The 23,695-nt window shown below is 33.1% G+C and overlaps 1 protein-coding gene across 1 annotated transcript; it reads right to left on the minus strand.

Moving 5' to 3' along the window:
* Positions 1–539: 539 nt before the first annotated feature.
* Positions 540–23,159, minus strand: zdhhc17 (zinc finger DHHC-type palmitoyltransferase 17). Its single transcript, XM_051107423.1, has 17 exons — positions 23,032–23,159; positions 16,057–16,160; positions 14,527–14,649; positions 14,147–14,224; positions 12,660–12,804; positions 12,297–12,361; positions 12,057–12,219; positions 10,781–10,906; positions 10,540–10,682; positions 10,338–10,440; positions 7,345–7,467; positions 6,511–6,573; positions 6,283–6,376; positions 6,007–6,090; positions 5,048–5,205; positions 4,794–4,888; positions 540–3,055 (listed from the first exon to the last, which is right to left on the minus strand). Exons 1-17 carry the CDS (start codon positions 23,092–23,094, stop codon positions 2,917–2,919), a joined length of 1,869 nt encoding a protein of 622 aa, XP_050963380.1. The 5' UTR covers positions 23,095–23,159; the 3' UTR covers positions 540–2,916.
* Positions 23,160–23,695: the final 536 nt, after the last annotated feature.

The raw sequence follows: 23,695 nt of genomic DNA on the forward strand, positions 1-23,695 counted from the left end.
CAGAGTAGGGTGACGTCCTGATCTCAGCTGAGGCACTGGAGATGAGCATGTGCTTTTCACATGGTGGGAAAACAGCCGGCCAAACCGTAAAGGCAGAGGAACAACAGAGTGAATATATTCTCTAAAAACAGTGTCACATGTATGAATGAACGACCGTCACGGTGCCTAACCATCGACCGCGTTGCTCACGTCTACTTCTCTGGCATTTACAGTTTGTACATCCAGTGGTACAACAAACCCAGCAACGAAACATACAAAAGAAACCCTTTAGGTTGAATATTAATCAACGAGAATGGGACATTCAGATATAATACATCTGCAGGGCTCCGATCGGCCGCAGAGCAATGAGGGACACGCAAGAACGACACACACATCAGGTTTAAAATGTAAAAACAAACAAAAGGATTAAAAAAAAAACCCGGTTGCAAATACTGAACATTCACTATTTACAGATGGGGCGTCTTTTCGGATGATAGGGTGATCACTATGTCCAGGCTTTACACATGCAGTGGAGACTTGCAAGGTCAAAGGTCTATACACAGCAGTGCCAGACGCCACTAAAAGCTACAGTCATACACTTGGATAATAGTGGATTTTTTTTTTTTGTCATCGTTTTCGCTTTTTGGTAAGATAAAAAAAATCAGGAGCAGCTTCACCTAACACAGACGAAAATAATAATAATAAAAAAAAACTGAACGAAAGTCACTCACAGAATAATGAATCTAGTTCGTTTATGTACAGATGCACATTCTTTACATCAGTTCATCCTGTCATCCGCCGCACCAACAGGAAGAGGAAATGGAGGAGAGCAAAAGGGGGAGGAGCTTCCTCTTCTTACGTAAACATGAAGATCCCACGGCGACGCTGGGGAAACGAGCTTGTTTCTTCAGTAACGACGAACGAAACGAAAAGACATCAGTGCATTGTAGGCAGACGAATAATGTCGCTGCCACAAAAACAAAACAAAACAAAAAAAAGGTCAAAGACGGAAGGAGCCCCTCTGGCGTGTTAAACGGCATCTTCCTTTAAGTTCATACAGCTATCAGGTCCACTTAATGGCTTTTCAACAGCATTTCAACTTTAAATGTATACGCTTTCTAAAACTACACATACATAATAAATATAGAGGTTCACATACGAGCGTGTTATTTCTTGTAAATTCAGAGGGCACCTGGATTAATCTCTTAAACGTGCCAAGAACGTGTCCAGGTTGTATTTCAACCTAAAATCTAAAAAAAAAAAAAAAAAAAAAAAAAAAAAGTATATTTATTAATTAATTAATAAAATTATATATATAAAATTTTATTTTGTAATTATGTAATTATATATGTATATTTTAATGTATTTTATAATTATTTCATTATATATGTAATTAAAATGAAATAATTGTAAAATAAATAAATATATATTTTTCTTTATTTTATAATTATTTCATTATATTTAGATATATAACATTAAATAATTATAAAATAAGTTTTCAAATACATTATATATATATATATATATATATATATATATATATACACAAACATACATATACGTATATATAACATTAAATGTTCTAAAATAAAGAAAAATATTTTAAAATGTATTTTGTAATTATTTAATGTTATATATATATATATATATATATATATATATATATAATTTAGCACATTTCTTTTCCAGTGCTCATTACCATAATGCGTTTAGCCGTTTTTGTTGTAATTCTCATTGCAATACAGTATTTTTTATTTTATTTTACAGTAAACAAAGGCTGTAATACAATCATTAAATAAAAGCATAATTTAAATGCAGTATAAAATAAATACTACAATATTTAAATACAGTGATGATGAGGTTTTTGTGCATTATGGTAATGAGAATTATGGGGAAAATGTGAAAACAATAATGCAATGCAATGCAAATATTGTTTTCTTTTGATTTTGGGGTGAAATATGACCTAGCTTCATCATCTTGACACGTTTTGTAGGATCCACCCCACCTAAACTATTAAACATGCTGCAAATGTACATATATGCTGAAATGAAGACATGTAAAATTACCTCATGATACCATAGTTACTCTTTGAAAAATACTACATAAATAGGTTAAAATAAATATGTTAAGTCACATTATTTTAAACAGGGCATCGCTCTAGTCATATGAATGTGTGTCTATATGATGCCTGTTTTTGATCTGATTCGCGATCAGACGAATCGAGACAGCTTAAAGGAATCGTTCGCCAAAAAATGAAACGTTCTGTTATTTACAAATCATTATGTCGTATTAATAAACACGTATGCGTATTACTTTCTGCATAGAAATAAAAAAAAAATGCATGGAAAAGAGCAGCTGGAACATTCTACTAAATATCTCTTTTTGAGTTCAACGCAAGAAAGTCAGTCATTCGGGTTTGATGCGACACGAGGATGAATAAATAATAATAAAAGTCTAATTTTGGCCAGAACGATTCCTTAAAACCACAAACGCCTCAGCGGCTGATGCTTTTGCTATGCTAATTGTCATTCCTACACAAAGTTCCAGGTTAAACCGGGACTTGCGCACAACGAAGATCCGATATCTTTTTAAAAGCAACAAAAAAGGGGTCACAGGAAGAAAACCAAAGTAAAATGAACGCAACCAAAAGCGGTCGATGTGCGAAACAAACCACGAACGTCTCTGCTGAGCAATCAATCCGCCGCTGATGTGTTTAAACTCCTCCTCTTCCTGTTCCTCGTGTCCCTGCGTCTCGGGGTGCAGTGGGCGGGTGGAGTCGGTGACGGTAACCAATGACAGCATGCGTTATCCTGACTGGGTGAGGTTTGCAGTCTCGGTGAAGGAGATGGTCCCGGTTGAGCAGCACTTCAGGAAAACCTCTCCCCTCTTCTCCCTCTCGCTCCGTCTTCTCTCACGCTCTGTCGCTCCTTCGCCACGCTACACCAGCTGGTATCCTGAGCCGGACGTCTGGTCGTACTCTATTGTGTACTGCGAGGTCCAGTCTACCACCACGGGCCGCAGCAAACCGCAGCAGCGCAGCTCGAAGAAATCTATGAGGTTCCTCATACAGCCGTGACTGCGTGAGAAAACAGAGGAGCGACGTTAGGGGAGTGACCTAAATCGGTGCTGTCATTGATAATAATGACTACCTAAACAAATCTTGAGAATTTCACACTTGACTAAACTCAGATCACAGTTTTAATTTCAAACTTCAGTTTAATTTTTAGTCATTTTGTTAGTGCTTTTGTCATTTTTATTGTTATTTTCTTATTGATTTTGTATTTTTTATTACTTATTGTTCTAGAAATATTTCTAAATAGTTTTATTTCTCAATTTAAATTAGATTTATTTTAGTTAGTAATTTCAGTAGTTTGACTTTATTTATTTTTTAATAAATATTTTTTATATATTTAACTTTATTATTATCTGAAAGTGGTATTACTATTATGAATTTACATGTTATTAATATTCTGAATACTTTCAGATTTTCAATATTTTTGAATAGCATTTATTTTTATATGTTCAGTTTAAATTTACTTTTTGTGCATTATTCATTTTGCAATTTTATTATTCATTGTTCAAATATTTCTAAATAGTTTTAATCTCGATTTAAATATGATTTATTTTAGTAATTTTAGTAGGTCAACTTACTAACTGTATTATTATCTGAATGTTTTATTACTATTTTGAATATACATTTTAATAATATTTTGTATCAGCTTTTCAATATTTTAAATAGCATTTATTTTTATGTTCAGTTTAAACAAACTTTTTCAGCTTTATTCATTTTGCGATTTTTATTATTCATTGTTCAAATATTTATACATTTTAAATAATTTTTTTTAAATAAATAATTTTAGTTTGACTTATTAACTATTATCTGAAAGTGTTATTACTATTATGTCTATATATTTTATTAACATTTTGAATTGCCTTTTCAATATTTTTTAATAGCTTTTATTTTTACTATGTTAAGTTTACATTTATTTTTTGTGCATTTTCCATTTCACCTTTTTTATTATTCATTGTTTAAATATTAGTAATTTTAGTACTTAAACGTATTAACTTATTATTATTATCTGAAACACTATTACGAATATACTTTTATTAATATTTTAATATTTTTTTTTTATTAATAGAGTTTCCTTTTCAATAGTTTTGAATAGCATTTATATCTTATTTTCAGTTTAATTAACACTTTTTTGTTCATTATTGATTTAGTGAATATTAATCATCGTTAAAATATTTTGAAATAGTTTTAATTTAGTTTTACTTCAGTTTAAGTTTTATTTCAGTTAATTTTAGTAAACTTCAACTCATTTTCACCTAAAGAATTTCATCTAATATTTATATTTTATTTCAGCTTTTTTTCCTGAAGTAAAATGTATTTTGTAATAATAACAACACTCAATAATAAATAGCTTATGAGCACTGAAACAACCAAACTCTAAGTGATTTGTCATCAATAAAATGAAACTATATTATATATTAGTACTTCACTGGTCATCAGTCACCCGTTTTCTACAGATATTAGCATTATCATATCCACCAGAGGTAATTCATTTAATCTAATTGGACCTTTTTTAAATTGTTGCCATCTAAACAAGTGCAAACAGGAACATTTTTGAACAGTAAATGTATATAGATTACATTCTACAGACTGTAATGATATAAATATACAAAGCATGCCTCTATAAAATTGATTTATGATCACGGCAGCTTAACAAACAAACCGTTCATCATCCTCTTGTGTGTTCAGTGCTGTATAGATAAGCTGTTCCCAGCTCAACCTGAAATGGGTTTAAAGCACTCACTTGAAAGGGCTCTCGATGGATGTGGCTGTAACTTTAAAGTGCTTATATCTTCTGGCGTTCATGCGCTCGTTTGTAGTGATGCCCAGAACAGCGATCTATAGAGGAAACATAAAACACACACATCAAGCCACAAAAACCCTAGTGAGCTGACTCAATTTCTACAGGTCAACAAGTAGACTAAAAAGGATCCTCAAAACCTAAAAAAGGCCTCTGGAAATGTTTCCTAGATAGATCTGGACTTGAGCGCATCCTACCTGGTAGAGCTGGCACATGATGAGCACAGCGACCCACATGAAGTGAAACACACTGTTGAGGAACATCCAGAACATCCACGGCGAGCAGGTGGCGATCTGTGTGATGTAGATCCAAAAGCCATCTTTAGTGTAGCTGGTAGCACAGTGAATCCTCCAGTCTGCAGAAACAAACCAAAAATCACATCACTTCATCAATATTATAAAATACGTGCGCTACTATTGCACAAAAATGTGTTTTTGATTAGTTAAAGGGATAGTTCACTCAAAAATGACCCTCAACCACAAAACCAGCCATAAGCTGAATAAATAAGCTTTTCATAGATGTATGGTTTTTTGAGACAGGACAACATTTGGCAGACATATAACAACTATTTAAAAATCTGAAATCCGCAGGTGCTAAATATATCAAAATATTGAGAAAACCACCTTTAAAGTTGTCCAAATTAAGTTCTTAGCAATGCATATTACTAATCAAAAATTACGTTTTGATACATTTATGGTAGGAAAATCACAAATAGCTTCATGGAACATTATCTTTACTTAATATCCTAATGATCTGGCATAAAAGAACGATCATTTTGATCCATACAATGTATTTTTGGTTATAAAAATGACTGTTTTTATGCTCCAGGGTCACATTTAATCATCCTCATGTCGTTACAAAACCTGTATGAGTTTCTTTCTTCTGCTGAACACAAAATAAGATATTTTAAAGAATGTTGGTAACCAAACAGTTGACGGTACCCATTAACTTTCATAGTCAACTGTTTTCTCCAAAATATCTTCTTTTACAGGTTTGGAATAATTGAGGATGAGTAAATGATGATAATTTTAATTTTTGGGTGAACTTTCCCTTTATTGCACTAACATAAAAACTTTTTGTTGAGTGTCACCAAAAATGAATGCTATTGTCTTTTAAAAGTTGTCTTTTAAAACCATGCAAACCCAAGTGTACTCACAGCAAATGCATCCGTATATCATCCAACAGATCATACACAACAGGAAGAACAAGTAGCCCATAAAGTAACGGTGGTTTCCACTTCCTGTCCGCAAACAATGAGGAGAAAAACAGACAAATGAAAGGAATGAGTCATACCTCCCACTTTACATTCACTCAACTATCTGCCTTTGGGATGCTAAATGGGTTTTCTTCACAATTTCCTGGCAGAACATCTCTTGACTATTCATGTTAATGTCACATAAGAGCATGTGAGGTGAATGATTGGTAGACTCACCTACGCAGTTGCCGACCCACGGGCAGTGGTGATCAAATTTGGCGATGCATCGATTGCAAACGGCGCAGTGTTTCGATCTGATTGGCTTGCGTATCTGTGGAGAACAGGTCGTTAAAGTGTGTTTTATGCGTCGGCACTTCGATGGAAATTGCAATGCAAATCAAATTGCAATGGTTATCAGCTGGCCAACACTGACTGGTGTGCAGAATGGAAAAGAGGCGTAATTACCAAACAGGTGCTGCAGAATATGCTGAGATCGAGACAGCCTGTTTCTGCCAATTCAACTATAGTCTAAAAGGAGAAGAAAAGAAAACAGCAGGGCATTTCAACATTTTCTTCAGAAAAGGAAAGTGGTGCTTTCGTGTGCATAAAGCATTGGTGTTCTGGATGGTTGCTTTCTGGAGATTTGGAGAAATGTAGCATTGCATCACTTGCTCAGCAATGAATCCTCTGCAGTGAATGAGAGTCCAAACAGCTGATAAAAACATCACAATTATCCACAAGTAATCCACACCACTCCAGCCCATCAGTTAACATCTTGTGAAGCCAAAAGATATGTGTTTGTATAAAAACAAATCCATTATTAAGATGTTTTTTAACATCAAACCATTGATTCTGGGCAAAATATGTGTCCATAATCCTTAATAACACTTTCTCCAGTGAAAAATAGTCGATCCTCTTTTGTCCTCTCATATTTATCATATACATTTATTTTGGACTGTTTTAGTTTGTAAACAGTCCTTGATCAGTACATATTTCTCTCCGGATTCAGACAAGACAACATTTTCACAGGAGAAAGCAATATTATAGATTATGGACTTGTTTGTTTCTTATAAGCATGCATCTTTTTGCTTCTCAAGATGTTAATTGATGGACTGGAGTGGTGTGGATTACTTGTGAATTATTGTGATGTTTATATCAGCTGCTTGGACTCTCATTCTGATGGCACCCATTCACATCTATTGATGAGCAAGTGATGCAATGCTGCATTTCTCCAAATCTGATGAAGGAACAAATTCATCTACATCTTATATACATTTAATCTGAAGTTAGAGATCTCACCTTTTTCTTCTGCTCCTCGGACGCTTTGATGATACCAGGGTCGGACTTCCAAGACTTGCCGAAGTTGTAGAAGAGAGCCAGACTGTTGAGCAGGAAGGGCAGGTGGATGGTGACGAATGGGAGATGTGTGGAGGGTTAAGGAAGTTATGTTCAATATGACACAGTGCAAGAATCGAGTCAATACAATTTTGAACCGATGAATTGAATCAGAATGTTTTGAATGTATCATTCAGACCAACTGATTCAGTGAAAATAACCTATTTAAATCAAACAAAGTAGCTGATCTAACTGTGATCCTCTAACTGTGAGACATGCAAACTCTTAGTCCTATTGAAAATCTAAAAAAAACTTTACAAAGTAGTTTAGTAAATTCAGGGAAATGTACTTTCTTCCTTCCTGTTTAAACGGAACATACAGTTTGACAAATGCCTTTTTGAATGTAAACTGAAAGTTCCGTGGAATTCTAAACTGCCACATTTGAATGAATTATTTCTTTAAAAATGTAACACTTCCTGTTTTACTTGTGGCTTTGACATCTGGATGTAACATGAGCGTCTCCATCAACCAGAAAATACACTAACAAATGCAGAAAATCTGTTTCTCTTGTAAGTGGGTCGGTGGTTTCGCTGAGCTGAGCTGCACACAGGCAACAATTACAGCCGGGGGAAAAAAAAAAAACAAAAAGAGCTCAATCCTCAGAGGAGATGCTCTATTGTTGGATGATAAAGGCGAGAGGGAAACGGATCCACCCAGAGCTCTTGATCTGATTTCGGCTGCATTGTTTCTATTCCTGAAGCACCTGGACACACGGCAGTTCTGTGCACACTAAACATCACTCCACAACCTCCAATTACAGCCGCACGAACCACATTTCAGCAGCTTCATTTGAGAGGCAGATCCAGACATGAGTCACGTCTTGAGTGGTTTGTTCAAGACAGGAAGAAATCCTATTTTACCACTGTTTGACAGCACCATAACCATAGAAATGCAGCGTATCATTACCAGGCTTTTGTGTGTTTGTACTTGCCTTCTCTCACACCTAATAGTGGGCGTCAGGAACAGAATCTTATATCACAGTATGAGTAATTATACATCACAGTGACCATTTATAGCACCATATAGTTATTTTTGCTGGATGTGCAACAAAAAAATGTTTATATATATTAAATAACCATATAGAAATGCCAAATGTTGGACATTCCAGAAAACAAAAGACAGACTTTTTCCACTGGAGGATGGATAATGGACTCAAAAGCAATGGCTTAAAGTTAAAAACATCTTACAAACGTGCAGCTTTTGGCTTCACAAGGTGTTAACTAATGGACTGGAGTGGTGTGGATTACTATGATGTTTTCATCAGCTGTTTGGACTCTCATTCTGATTTCAGAGGATCCTTTGGTGAGCAAGTTTTGTGTCTCTCATGTAAAGATAGTATTGGACCAGTATTGGACACATTTCCACCACTGCACAATACATACTGTCAAGCCGCCCAGCCATTCTCTCACCCACACAAGGTGTCAAATTCACTACATTTATTGTGCGAGTCACTCCTGTTAAAAATTTCCACGGAAAATTAGGCATATCCATGTCAAGCCTTTCAAAGATGATGCATCTGCCCACAATTTTACACTTGCAACACTACTTAAAACAAATTACCACACACCAACTCATGCTGGCATCAGTAAACGTGGATGAAAGAGGGATATTTTCATCTCAGTTTATGTTTTCATTAAGTGTGACTGGATGAAAACATTCAGACGCTGTTAAAACTTCATATCACTATCATCGGCTCCTTTCATTAAGTCTGTCAGACGAGGTGAGTGTTTAAACAAACAAGCTTCTCAAAGAGATCATTTTCAGATCTTTCAGCACTGAAAACTGAGATAATGATATAAATCGGGTCCAACCACCCAGTTTTATATCAGGAAAACAACACACAAAGAGAAGATGTTTTCAAAGAAAGATATACAATTCTTTAGCTCTTGGATAAAAAGGTGGGCTGATTTCCTGCTGTCAGCATTCTTATCCGGACTGAGTCAACAAACATAAATGCATGCTTATGTTTATCACTAAGTCTAATGCTGGATTTGTTGCTATTGCTGATAAATGATGTTGTGTCAGAATATTGGCTTGGCAATTTACCGAAATCAGTTTCAGTTCTAAAATACCTGGCAATTAAATTTAAAGCTGAAAACTAAGACTGAAATACAGATAACAAATAAAAAATATAACATAAAATAAAATAAAGTAAAATAAAATATTAGAATAGAGTAGATTTTTTTTTTAAATTACAAAAAATTTAAAATGTTGAAATAAGTTTCAGTTCTAAAATACCTGGCAACTAAACTTAAAGCTGAAAACTAAGACTGAAATAAAAATACAACTACAATTAAAATACAATAAAATAAAATAAAATATTACATTATATTTGAAAAATTAACAAAAATTTTAAATGTTGCCTTGGCAAATTACTGAAATAAGTTTCAGTTCTAAAATACCTGGACACTAAAATTAAAACTGAAAACTGAAACTGAAATAAAAAATATAACTTAAAAAAAAAAACAAAAAAAAACTAATTAACATAACAAATAATATAAAATAAAAAAATATAAAATATTAGATTAAAAAATGAATACATTTTTTTAAATGTTGCCTTGGCAATTTACTGAAATAGGTTCAGTTCTAAAATACCTGGCAACTAAAATTAAAACTGAAATAACAATAAAACTATTTAGAAATATTTTTAAAATAATAAAAACGAATACAGATGACAAATAAAATAGTATAAAAAAGTGGCCTGATTTCCTGCTGTCAGCATTCTTATTCAGATGTTCTGAGTCGACAAACATAGAAATGGATGCTTATGTTCATCATTGAGTCTAATGCTGGATTTGTTGTTATTGCTGATAAAAGAACTGATTAAGTGGGTTGAATCAAGCTATTTGAGCTGCAATCATCAAACTGACAGTACAGAGTAGAGCGATTGAAAGGATATCGTTCCAGAACCAATAAAACCAGGTGATGTACATCCAAAACTTAGTGGCCAGATAGATGCCCAGAGGAAGAGCGCTATGCATGGAGTGATCAAAGAAAGACCTAGAAACAGATCAAAATATTAGCGACGATGCTTTGAATTCACATCAGAATGCATTAAAAGCCTGAGCAGCACCACAGATGGATATAACAGCGTCGTACTTGGACAGAAACTGCACGACGAGCCACACCGCTGCATACATCACACCCTTGATGAGCCAGGAGTCAATGTCCAGATCGGCGATGAATCCCACCAGCCAAATCACCAGGAACGGAGTTCCCAACATCACCTTCTGCCTGAACTCCTGCAGACGGACAAAGAAACGTCTGAGTGTGTGCAATACATTTTGATTCCTCCTAATGGTATTTGATCGGTCAGAACAGAAGGTTTCGGCTGCTCTACCTTGTCCATTTTGAGCCGTTTGAGGTACGAGGGGCTGTCGTAACCTTTGGCCTGTCTGGCCTCCTGCAGATGATTTATCATCCACACATTTTTCCTCTGTTTGGCCAAATCCAGCGGCGTCTCCCCCTGCAACCAACAAACATTATTATTGTCATTAATATCAGTGTGGTTTTCATTATCTAAAACTATTAAAAGATTTGTGTTAAAAAAAATAAAAATAAAATCAGATTAGATTATATAAAAAAAATAAATAAAAAAAATAACAACATTTTTCAAATGTTGCCTTGGCAATTTAATGAAATAAGTTTAAGTTTTAAAATACCTGGCAACTAAAATTAAAACTAAAAACTAAAACTGAAACTAATAAAACTATTTAGAAATGTTTAAAAAAAAAAATTAAACTAATACAGAAGACAAATAAAATAAAATAAAATAAAATAAAATATTAGAACAGATTTTTTAAAAAATTTAAAATTTTAAAATGTTGCCTTGGCAACTTGAATTTTTTTTAAAAATAAAAACTAATACAAATGACAATAAATAACCTAATGAATAAAAAGTAAACTAAGACAAAAATGAAATGTGAAAATACAAAAATAAAAGCTAATTTAAAATAATAATAAAAACTTACTATAAACTAGTAATAAATACAAAAATAATACTGACTTTCTGCAATAACAATAACTTTCTGTAATGGAATTTATATTAAATATAAAATAATATTTACTATAATAATTTGTAATTAATAATTTGAAAATGAATCAATTTGGGGGAAAAAAATCATTTGAACTTGATAAAAAAAAAAAGAAAAAAAAAAAAAAAAAAAAAAAAAAAAGTGTAAAACAGGCCTATATATATACATTATGAATAACACCTTCTTGATTCTCTAATACTGTTCTAGTGTTTTTTACACAGCAAGAAGCTAAAAAATACCCAGTAAATGAAGTAAACACTATAACCAACAGTACATGCTGTTATTTGGTAACTCTGTGCACACCGGTAATCATATTTTCTCAAATAAAGACCGGATGACACTAATTTTATGCAGGCTATGCACACAAGAATCTCAAACAGCTGGAGTTGGCGAGGTTTGTGGCATTAAGTATTTATTAAATACTCAAAAACATGTTTAAAATGCATATTTGCTCAATGCAGACAGTATATGACAACGTATTACAGCGTATGCCTGTTAATTATCAGACGTAGCTGTTAAATAAAGACTAAACAGAGACAGGGAATGGGTGTCTACATTTGTGTCAACACTTGTGGACTTTACCTTGATGTTTTGTGCGTCGACATTAGCGTTAGCCTCCAACAGCAGGCTGATGACTGTAGTGTTTCCGGCCAGAACCGCCCAGTGCAGAGCCGTGTTCTTATGGTATTTATCACCCAGATTCACTGACACGTTAAACGTCAGCAACAGCCGTGTCGGGTCAACGCTGCAGAAATCCCAGATAATTAGCTTTACATCTCACAGTGACAAAAGAATACATTTCCTCACACAATACACACACACCTATGCATCCGATAAGCCGCCCACATCAAAGGGGTCATGCCATTCTGATCCATCATATCCACATCCTGGAAAAATACAACACAGGGCGGACTTAAAAGTAAGATCAGACTGAGATCAAACACAGCAGAGGTCAAACTACAGTGGATGGAAATGTCATAAACGCCCCCTGCAGGCTGAAAATGGACAGAGCATGGCAAAAAGCATGATAATTTGACTCTTTAACAAGGTATTTGAATCATTTTCCTGAGTAGCTCCGCCCACAGTGTAATCTCACTGTCTCAAAATTGGAATGAAGATATTCTGATTGGCTGTGAATTGGCCTGCTCCAACAAAGAGCGTTTTACAAGTGTCAAACATGCATACCTGGCCCTTGGCAATGAGATACGCCACAATTGAGGTGTGTCCGAACTGAGTGGCAAGATGCACACAACTGCATCCCTCACCATCGATGAGAGACGGATCAGCACCGTATTTCATTAACTGCACCACCATGGAGAGATGGCCCTGTCTGAATGACAGAGAGCAGACGAGAGGCATCATTCACAGACTGTGTGCATTAATAAAACATCTCACACACACGTGTGTGTATGCACTGAATAACTGGATAACCTACCACATTTGACAAAAAGTGCAGTATACAACAGAGCACAACGCATCTCACAATACAATGCATTGTTATTTTAGTATAATGTATACGCTGTTACAGTATTAACTTATATTTTTACCCTTAAAACAAATTAAGTTGAGTTTGTCATTATTGTTAGTCTTAGTTTTTTTTTTTTATATTTCCATTTATATTTAATGAACTTATTTCGCTTTATTTTTTAATTTTAGTACTTCAAATTTAACATTTTATTTCAGCTAATTTTCATTTTTCTCATCTAATATTTCTAATTAATTTCAGTTTTATTTCAATTACTCAAAAATGGTTAATTTTTTGTATTTTGTAATTTTTATTAGTTTTAATTTTGTTATATTTTCCTTTTTCTTTATTTCTTAAATTTACTTATTTCATTTTTAAGTTTTGTCATTTTAGTACATCACCTTTAAACTTTTTTATTGTAGATAAATTTAATTGATGATTTCCCACCTAACATTTACCTTTAATTTCAGATTTATTTAAATTACTCAAAGATAATTGAGTAATAAGATAGATAAGTCTAATTTTAGTTTAAGTTTCAGTAATTTCTGTTTTGTGTTTTTTATTTTTCTAAATTATTTATTTTAATTTTTTTTTTTACATTTCTATTTAGCTTTAACTTATTTCGGTTTTAGTTTTTGTCATTTACATTTTTTTTTGGAAATTTTTTACCTAAATGTTTTAACTTTAAGTTTCAGAAATGTTGTATTCATTATTTTTTTTTTTTATATTAGTATTTAGTATTTATTAGTATTATTTCTTATTTCAGTTTTAGTTTTTGTAATTCAAGTTTAACTTTTTATTTTAGATCATTTGTTTATCTAATATTTATTTTATTTCAGCTTTATTTCAATTACCCAAAAATGTTTTAATTTTAGTTATTGGAAATTTTGTGCTCATTATTTTTATTATTAGTTTTAGTTTGTTTGTATTTCTTTAATTTATTTCAGCTTTAGTTTTTGTAATTTTAGTACTTCAACTTTAACTTTTTCATTGAATATTTCATTTCAACTTTATTTTAACTGCTCCAGAAAGTTCAAGTCAGATTTTTCTCTTCTTGACTCAAAAACCAGAGGCATTTTACACAAATTAACTCTGAGATCATGCAATGACATTTCAGCATATTAATTATTAAACTGAAAGCAGAATACAGTATATACTGGGCGATCTGCAATAATCAGTATGCTAGTATTGCATTTCAAGCACACACCTTGTAGCCCAGTGCAGCGGTGTAGAGTTGAGATCTCCTCCCAGCTGGTCGACTATGGCACCTTTAGATATGTAGTACCTAAAAAGCACAGACAGACAGCGCTCAGGAAACGAGCTTTATCTTACAGCTGCAAAAGAGAGCAGCGTAACATGAATGACTGCGCCAGAGCAGGAGCTTATTAAGAGGAGGATATGCACATGCACACACAGCTTCGTAATGGGAATTTCAAGGTTTTCTCGTCTGAACGTTGACAGAGTAATAACTCTATCCATTCCTCTCTGTGCATATGTGTGTGGAGTCTTAATAACAGGAAGGAAAAACATCTAGGGATCCAGAAGAGAACGGGAAATGTGAATAAAATTACTAAGGGAGAGACGTACTTGACCAGGTCTATGCGGTTGTTGATTGCCGCCCAGTGCAGGAGTGTGACATTTTCTTTATCCGGCTGACGTACGTCATATCCAGCCTCCACCAGCTCACGACATCGCTCGAATATCCCATACCTGAGCACACAAACATCTCAAATTACACCAAATAAACAGCCCTGAACAGCAGCTTTTATCCATTTTGCCAACATTGGTAAACAATGGCCACTCTGTCAGCTGTTTTTTTAACTTAGTCTTAGTCTTGTGTCAAATTTCCTTTTTATTTATTATCATGTTTAGTCAACCTGTCCTGTTTTGGGTTTAGTGAAGTTTTAGTTGACTAAAAGTGTGGGAATTTCAGTCTAGTTCTAGTCAATAAATATAAACATACTCTCTACATTGGTAGAAGTTTAAAACTGGTAAACCTCAAAAGCATCTCTCAAAAGCTAAAACAGAGACTTTCCTAGTATTATTTTTTTTATTATGTCTTTCTAGTAAAACACAAAAGATTTGGTATTGTGGCACACAAACAAGGTGGCCAAAAATGAAAGGGTTTATTTAATTTTCATTTGATTAAAAGATGAATTAAAATGTTTTAAGCCTTCATTTGATTAGAAGAAAAAATAAAATATAAAAACACAAATTGAAAAAAAAAAATCTAATTATTGTAAAAAAAAAAAATGTAATTAAATAATAATAACAATAATAATGATAATATATTAAGTTTAAATAAACATGTTTTTATGAATTGATTGGACATGCTTTTCAATTATTAAAATTTAATTAAACCAGTAAATTGGAATCCAGAAAAATTAAAATGCAAAATGCAGAATTTGGTAAATATAACCCTGAATTTCATAAGGTCTAATACTAAAATTTAATTTAACCATTAAAAGTCCAGAAAATTTCAAATGAAGGGGGAAAAAAGAAATCTATAAAAATTGAAACAGAATAATGGAAAAAATAATGGAATTAGGAAAAAAAGAAAAAAAAGTTTAATTAAACCATTACAATGGAGAGAAAAATTACATGAAAATCACAGAATTTGGTGAATATACAATGGAAAACATATTTAATAAGGTCTTAAAATGTCATTTTTGTTACATTTTCAGTAAATTATTCTTAAATTGTGTAAGTTTAGTAAAATGGTGTAGTAGTGTAAAATTAAAAGAGAAAATAGAATAAATTTAATAGGGCTTTAAGAGGGATTTAAACTCTTGACATCTGGCAACCCCAAACATGAAAACACAATATTGTTGAAGGCAACACATTTTAATCTCATCTTTTATCGTCGATGATATTGCATGTTGATATAGTGATGGTCAGTGTTTAATGATGTCAGTCATGGAAAGAAAGGAATATTTTTTGTCAGTTTTTGTTAACAAAATTAACACTGGCCAACAAACACAAAAGGTGTTTAATGGAAAGTCGTGAGTTTACTGGCAATACAAAAATCATGCTGTGCATCTGTTGTGGTTTTGACAACATGATCTTCATCTGGATGTTTGTGCAGACGGTGGTTTTGGTGTGTGTGTGTGGACTCACTGGGTGGCTTTGACGATGTCCCAAGTGCTGTAGTCGTCCACGTGGCTCTTGCGGCTGACGCTCTCGCTGTAGTCATGGTTATAGTGACTCTGGGGTTTAATTTCCTGTGGGAGAGAATCACAGTCACTTCATCTCTACAGAGCCATCGGATAGACGGACGAGTGACGGATGACACTAAGGATCCTGGACACAATGTGTCATATGTACGGTGAGTCTCCATGGTGACCACGAACTCAAACACGCACACACACACACACGCACACACACACATTAAAAGAGGCTATTCAAGGGCCGTATCATTGACAAAAGGATTTTCTTGCTCTTTGATGCAAATAAATTGAAACTGCACAATTAATGACATTTTAATCACGATCACAACTTCTGCTTTCTCCATTATTTAAGATTAATTGCCTGTTATATTTGTGATATATATCCAAACATTGTTTGTGATTGTGGTTGCTGAATAAATGCACTTATGCAACCTCTGTGCCAAAATATAAAGTCTTTTTATTGATTAATAGGTAAAAAAACAAATATAATTTTACTAAAATTCATATTACTGCTTTAGCTTTCGAGGGTTTTACCAGTTTTCATACTTTAGTTTTTAATGTACATGATAAATATAATAAATCAGGAAACTAGTCAAATAAATACTGCTTATGAATCGACGTTTTCCTTCTCTGTGCTTGAAAGTGCAATAATGCTAATTAAATGTAAAAAATACATTTCTCAACTAAAAAAAATCATGATTAATAAATGTTATATTTTTGAGCAAACTAATTGTGATTACTAGTGACTACCTTTTCTAAAAAAACCTGCACTGAGAAGTTATTTCATTTTTTATTTTATATTATTTTCTAATTTAACAAAGTATTTTTTATTTTCAGAATTTAATCTGAATTGTAATTATTAGTGATTACTTTTCCAGAAAACCTGTATTTATTTATTTTATTTAGTTATTTATTTCTTTATTTTATATTATTTTATAATTTAAGTTAAAGGGTTTTTTATGTTCAGATTTTATTTATATTATGCTTGTTATTTTATTTCATTTAAAATTTATATATTGTATTACTATATTTTATTTTAACCACGACTCAAAAATCTGCCCCCCTTGTATGTATTTATTTAATAATTTTGCTTATTTTATTATTTCATTATCATGCAACCCTAACAAAAATGCAAATACAGCTTATTTCATTGTTATAATGACACAATTGTCAAAATGTTAATATATGACCGTCCACAAATCAACAAATTTACTAATCAACGCTTTTTCTGTCCATCTTGTAAAGCTATGGCAGTATGCTGAGGTTAAATAATAATCATAACAAATGCTTTTATGCACCATCTTAACAGTACAGTACCAAAAACAGTCCGTTTAATACTAATGGTCAGCAAGGAGGCAATTCAAGAAACTTTGTTTAACATTATAATTAGACTAATCAACCTTTCAGACTGCATGTGCTCATAGGTCAGAGGTCAGGAGAAGTGTGTGTGTGTGTGTGTGTGTGTGTGAGATGACTAGCAGATGTCCAGAAGCTTCAGATCTATTGATTAGTGGGGAGGGTCTTTGTCTATTGTATTAAAATCCATTCTGACCTGAACCTCCAGCTGTATCCTGCACAACCTGTATTTTTATTTTTTTTTTAAATAATTTAATTTAATATCATTTATTTTATATTTTATTTATAATATATTTTGTTTTATTTCATTTAATTTATTTATTTTATAATGAAGGACCATTTTTAAATATATATATATATATATATATAAAATATTCATTCTAAACCAAAATAATACACTAAATATTATTATTTATTCAATTGTAAACCACAATCATAATCAGATCTGTAGTATAATAATATTAGGCTACATACAATATTACACACCATAACTTATTCAAACACCACAAATTTCAAATATATTTGTAAAAACACTGTAAAATAAGACACCCTCAAGCAAAAGCTTGAAACAGATGCAAAGGGCAAACAGAGAACACCCACAGGACACAATGGAATCCTGGCAAACACAATGAATTCCCTTTATATGTGTGTGTGTAATGCCAGGCCAGCAGAGACATAAGACACACACCGGCCACAGAGATTCACGTGTAAAGATTATAAACGGCAAACACAGTAAACCAGAATGTTATAATCCTTACAAAGGCAAGACCCTGCACACTTGCACCCACAACCGCTAAATATAAAGCCCTATGTCTCTAGTTATTACCTTCACAAAGACACCCCACGCGATCCGTCTAGACACCATTACACATATTATCAACACAAAGAATCATCCAGCGGCCACACGTCCAGAGAAAAGCCTAGCGAGATTATCTGAATTCACAATCACCCTACAGCAAAGCATCCCGAATGAGAATCTGCATGAAGAGGATATACACATTGACAGCGCAGTCAAATCTTTCTTTCTAAAGGCTCTTCGAGGGGTCAGAGATCAGTACAACAGACAGTACATTAATTGGGGTCATCCATCAAGTTAATGATCCACCACAATAACACAACATGCAGACATAACACTGCTGAAGATGATCTAGCTGGCTGACATATGACTGAAAATCAGTACAAAATGTTTATACACTTAAAACGTATAACTGGCTATGATTTTGATACGGTAAATATGATCTTCAACTTTAAATACTTAATGCATTAAGGCACAACAAATGAACTAGAAGCAATATCAACTGTGATTTTTAACAATTCCTTAACTTTTTTTTTTCCAAAATTAAAATAAATAAATAAACCCATTATGGTAAACTGATGATATATAACACTTTATATAAATAACAATTTATATAACATTTTAAATAAACACATTTACTTGACATATTTACAAAAAAAATTCTATATAAAAACAAAATGATAAAAATTGATAAAAATAAATGTCAATAAATAGATTCATAGATTCTTCACTTTGTAATTATATTTTAGTATTTTTCACAAATAAAGAAATAGTTAAAAACATTAATAAAACAGGAAATGAACACTGCAACCATCAGTGCACTTATTAATACGATAAGTTTGTTCACACTGGGAATCATATTCTCTCAAACAAAGACTGTGTAAGGCTAATTTTACACACAGTACTCAGTGACATTTGACATTAATAGTTAAATCAGTTTTTTTATGATTTAATCACGGTCAAAAAAGCTGTTGATCAGAAGAACCTGCTAATAAAAAAAATCTAAATATCGGCCGATATATCAGCCTTGCTGCTATACATCGGTCCATAACTATTTATATTATATTTATAATACATATTTAACAAGTCCCGAATCCTAGTGTTCCAGAAAACATGGAATACTAGCATACTGCAAATCATATTTCCTCAAATAAAGACCAGGTAATGCTAATTTTACATGTAGTGCATAGTGACATATAACATGAATATGACATATCAGCAAACAGGAGAGAGCGTGACACAGCTTGGAATCAGCGATATAAAGATTAGACTGAAAGATCTGTGCGCAGGCTCTGCTGTTTATAGCGATGTAAAAATAAAAGTTCCATCAGTGTGAAAATAAAAGGTGCTTAAAAACTTGCAAAATATCGTCCTTGCTGATATATAGCGGTCAACAACTATTCAAATTATAATTAATAATACATATTTAGCAAATGGAAACCATTAGAAAAATGAGTAAATGTGGCATAATAGTGAATTAGAGCAGGGTAGATTAAACCGAGGAGCTCTCTGCTAGCTGATGTGCACTTAATCCAAATGTATAAGTCATACGCATAGCATTAATGCTAATGCAGGTTGTTATATACTATTTCAACGATCAGAGAATTAGATACGTTATGTAAGAGATGTCAGTCCAGACCGCTGAACAGAACTGATAAAAAGAGCAGCAGGGAGACTGAGCATCACCGGCAGGCCTTTGTAAAGGTGTCTGCTTGTTTCACTCAATAGTTTTGCGCCTGGTATCAGAGCAGTTGGTCTAATTCAATACGGGCCTAATGTTCCTCCTGCCTGTGAGGAAATGAGCAGTTACAGCATCTGTGGGACCATGTGACATGTACTAAGATGCTTGGCTTCCTATTAAAACAGGAAGATATTAAGAATTCAGCTCTGGGGAGCATGTGCTTTATCAACCGCCTCTGTTAGTTTCGTCAGCCATTTATATCTGTAGTTCATGTCAACATCTGTAACGACATGTTTGGAATGACCACACACAGTGCCAATGCAATGCCACAGATGTGCATCGCAGTAACTTGAAATGACTAATCTAACACTTTTATCTGAGGACTGAACTCATTATTTGCAGTCAGATGTCATTTCTTTGTCTATTTTTACACATAACGCCACAAAAGCAGAAATGCAAATGAAATCACACCCACAGGCTACTATGTAGAAATACAGCGGAAAAATGTAATGCCACAAAGCTAAATTTGTTGCATGCAGGCAACAGGATCAGCATCTCATCTTTTCAATGCACCATTTAAAAACCACAAGAGCAGACAGACACGTTAATTTTGACCTCTGAGGATCATATTTGGAGGAAACCTCAGGTCTGATCTGATGGGTGATGGTAAAGAACAGATGGCTTGCTCTTCACTATATGACTGTGCGGCCCCAACGCCGCCCACCCAGGTGACAAAGGGCCAAAGCATCCAAAGGAAACGAGATCCTCTTGACTTTCCTCTAGTTAACAGCATTGATTAACTAAAGACAAATGAACAGATTGTGTCTTTCATAGCAGAAGAGTTTCTTTCTGTTCTGGTGGGTTTTTCACAGTATATTCAATGTTTTTTGGTATTTTTGTCATACTAGAATATTTTGTATTAACATTTTGGATGAGTTTGGATTTTATTTTTTTATTTTTATATTTTATTTTATTTTGTTGGGCGGGTTTAACATTTTTAATTTTTAAACAATAACAAAAACTGCAATACAATATACTGCATATTTTTTAATTTTTTAATATTGTTTAATTTTTTTATGCATATTTTTTGTGTTTTCATCAGTTCTAGGTTCATTGAGATATTAACTATAATAGTTTGTACTAGTTTTTATTTACATATTTTCAATTTTTCTATTTTCATTCTAATTTTAGTTAAAATTTTGCTGTGTAGTTTTGTCATTTTTACTTGTTTTTTTTTCTCTAACAAGACATCAATGTCATTTTAGTATAATGATGCTATTGTATATTATAAGCATTTAATACTATAATAATAATAGTTAATAATTAAGAATTATAATAATTAATAATACTATTCTATATAATAATAAAAATTATTATAATACTACAATAATAGTTAACTAATAATTCTATACTATATTTTATTTATTTTAATTATTTTGTTTGTTTTTTTGCCGTTTTTATTAGTTTATTAGGGTTTTTAATTTTTATTTATTTCTGTTTGTTTGTTTGTTTATTTAATTATTTATTTATAAATATTTATAAATACTGGATCAAGTTAATGAAAGTGAGAAATGTAGCTGAAGTAAAACACATTTAAGGTTTTTATTTAATTTAATTTTCTGTTTTAAGTCTCAATTGTAATTAACTTTACTAATCCTGCTTCCAATATGAATTTACATTAGGTTTTACTTCAAGTCCTACTTTTTTCCCCCCATTCGGCAAAAAGACCAAATAGAACAATGCTTCACATTATAATATAACGCTCTGATAATCCATCACAAACCAAATTACGAGGACAGCTAAACTATTTACCATTCCTCTCCCAAACGGCCACATGCAAAACACCATCCCTATCATGGTTTCACGTTCTATTCTCTAAATCAACCACCCCATCCTGCTGGACACCAGGGCATATAGCAGACAGAAAACACAAAAAATCGTTTACATAACAGCATTGTCTTCAGCAAATATTCTGTAATACAAGCAATCGCTTTCGTTATGAAATTGTATTATGTTAGAAACATATTGGTTGACCACTAATTATTACCATAGCTATAAACAATGCATTAAAAAGATCTGCCGGGATCTTCCTTTCAGTCCAACAGGTCAGCGTGTGTTAGTATGACTACCAGCCAAGGGTGACGTTCCCATTCACTGGGACTACATGTGTGTGATCAGCTCTATGGTCAGTCTGCCTGAGCATGAATAATTTACAGCAGGAAGTCCCATATGAGCAAGCTGTCTCAGTACACACACACACACACAGTGAGCTCAACTCTGGGTTCACAATAAGTAAGTGTGAAAATGAATGCCATTAATTTTCATTAGTTGCATTCTTGAGGTGCCACGTTATGATTATTTAGTAATGAACCTCAGAATAGGTGTCCTGTTTATCATCACCTATTGCACTTATAGCTCTTAATATACAAGAATTGTATGTTTCATGCAAAACTTCCTTATATCAACACATCCTGTCAATACAAAGTTGGAAATGAGTAAAACGAAAACAAATATGTAAATCAACCATTGCAGCACTGACAATATAATGCATCTATGAACATATAACACACTGACAACAATGACAGATCAGAAACAGAACTGTCATTACACTGATTTCACCAAAATGCAGTCAAACGCAATCCAACAGACTTTTATGGTGTACTAAAAGCATGTTCATCAAACAACACCCCACAATTAATGTTCAAATCTGATGGTAAATGAATGCAAATGAGGTTGGTGTTTGTGAATGGTGTCTGTCATTTAGATGCAAACGCAGCACAACACACTGTGAATACTTGCACTAATATGCTAATGTCACATTTGTCACCGCACAGAACAGAATAAAAACACACCCCTGCCTTAAAATATGAGATTAGACATGCGATAAAACGACAAATCAAAATATAATCTATGAATATGAACGGCTAGCGTTAGCAGCAATGCTATTACGCAGCAGTGGGGGGGATTCAGCCCCTCTCCCTCATTGTGAGGAGTTAGCGGTAGAAATAACGATTTTTCTGGGCGTGAAAACACTCCGGCCTCGTTTAGCATCGCTACCGCGCTGCAGCGGGATAACGGCTGTATTTTTTTACCTCGGGATGGAGGATCGGGACGCATCCAGTTTCTTTCTTAAATTCATCCAGAGCGTCCGCCATCTTGCTGCTCGACCACGCGGAGCATCACGGGAAAAACATTTAGGGGGCGATAAACAGGAGGGAAGCGCGCGTGCTCGAGGAAGCAGCGCGCTCGTGCGCGTAAGATTTGACCTGAACAATTTCGTGACCGGAATAAAACGCTCTTGGAGTCGGGAATGATGTATATCAATGTAATATATTATATATTACACCAGTAATAACCTGTAGGTATTGTCGCCAGTTTATTTATCAACCAGTAATGACAAACCATCGGCAAAAATGCTGTTTTGTTACGTTTATAGCAACAATAGATATTGTTTTGAACATATTTAGATTTTTTTTTTTTCATTTTAGTATAGGGAAAATTGGCAGCAATTAATAAACTCTGTATGAAATGGTTGGTTGATTTCATATAGCTATTGTTTTTAATTTTAGATTTTTTTTTTCAGAGTTCAGATATATGGAAAATATCAATAATTAATCAAATGTGTGTAAAAATGGCAAAATAAGCTGAAAGCTGTAGTATTTTGCTGAACGAATTATTTTTTGTATTAAACATTTTTTGTATGATTTTTTTTTGCATAAATATATATTTTTTTGTTGTATGAAATAGCTGGTGATT

This window comes from Labeo rohita, chromosome 4, assembly GCF_022985175.1.
Source record: "Labeo rohita strain BAU-BD-2019 chromosome 4, IGBB_LRoh.1.0, whole genome shotgun sequence".
In the NCBI taxonomy this organism is placed as follows: Eukaryota; Metazoa; Chordata; class Actinopteri; order Cypriniformes; family Cyprinidae; genus Labeo; species Labeo rohita.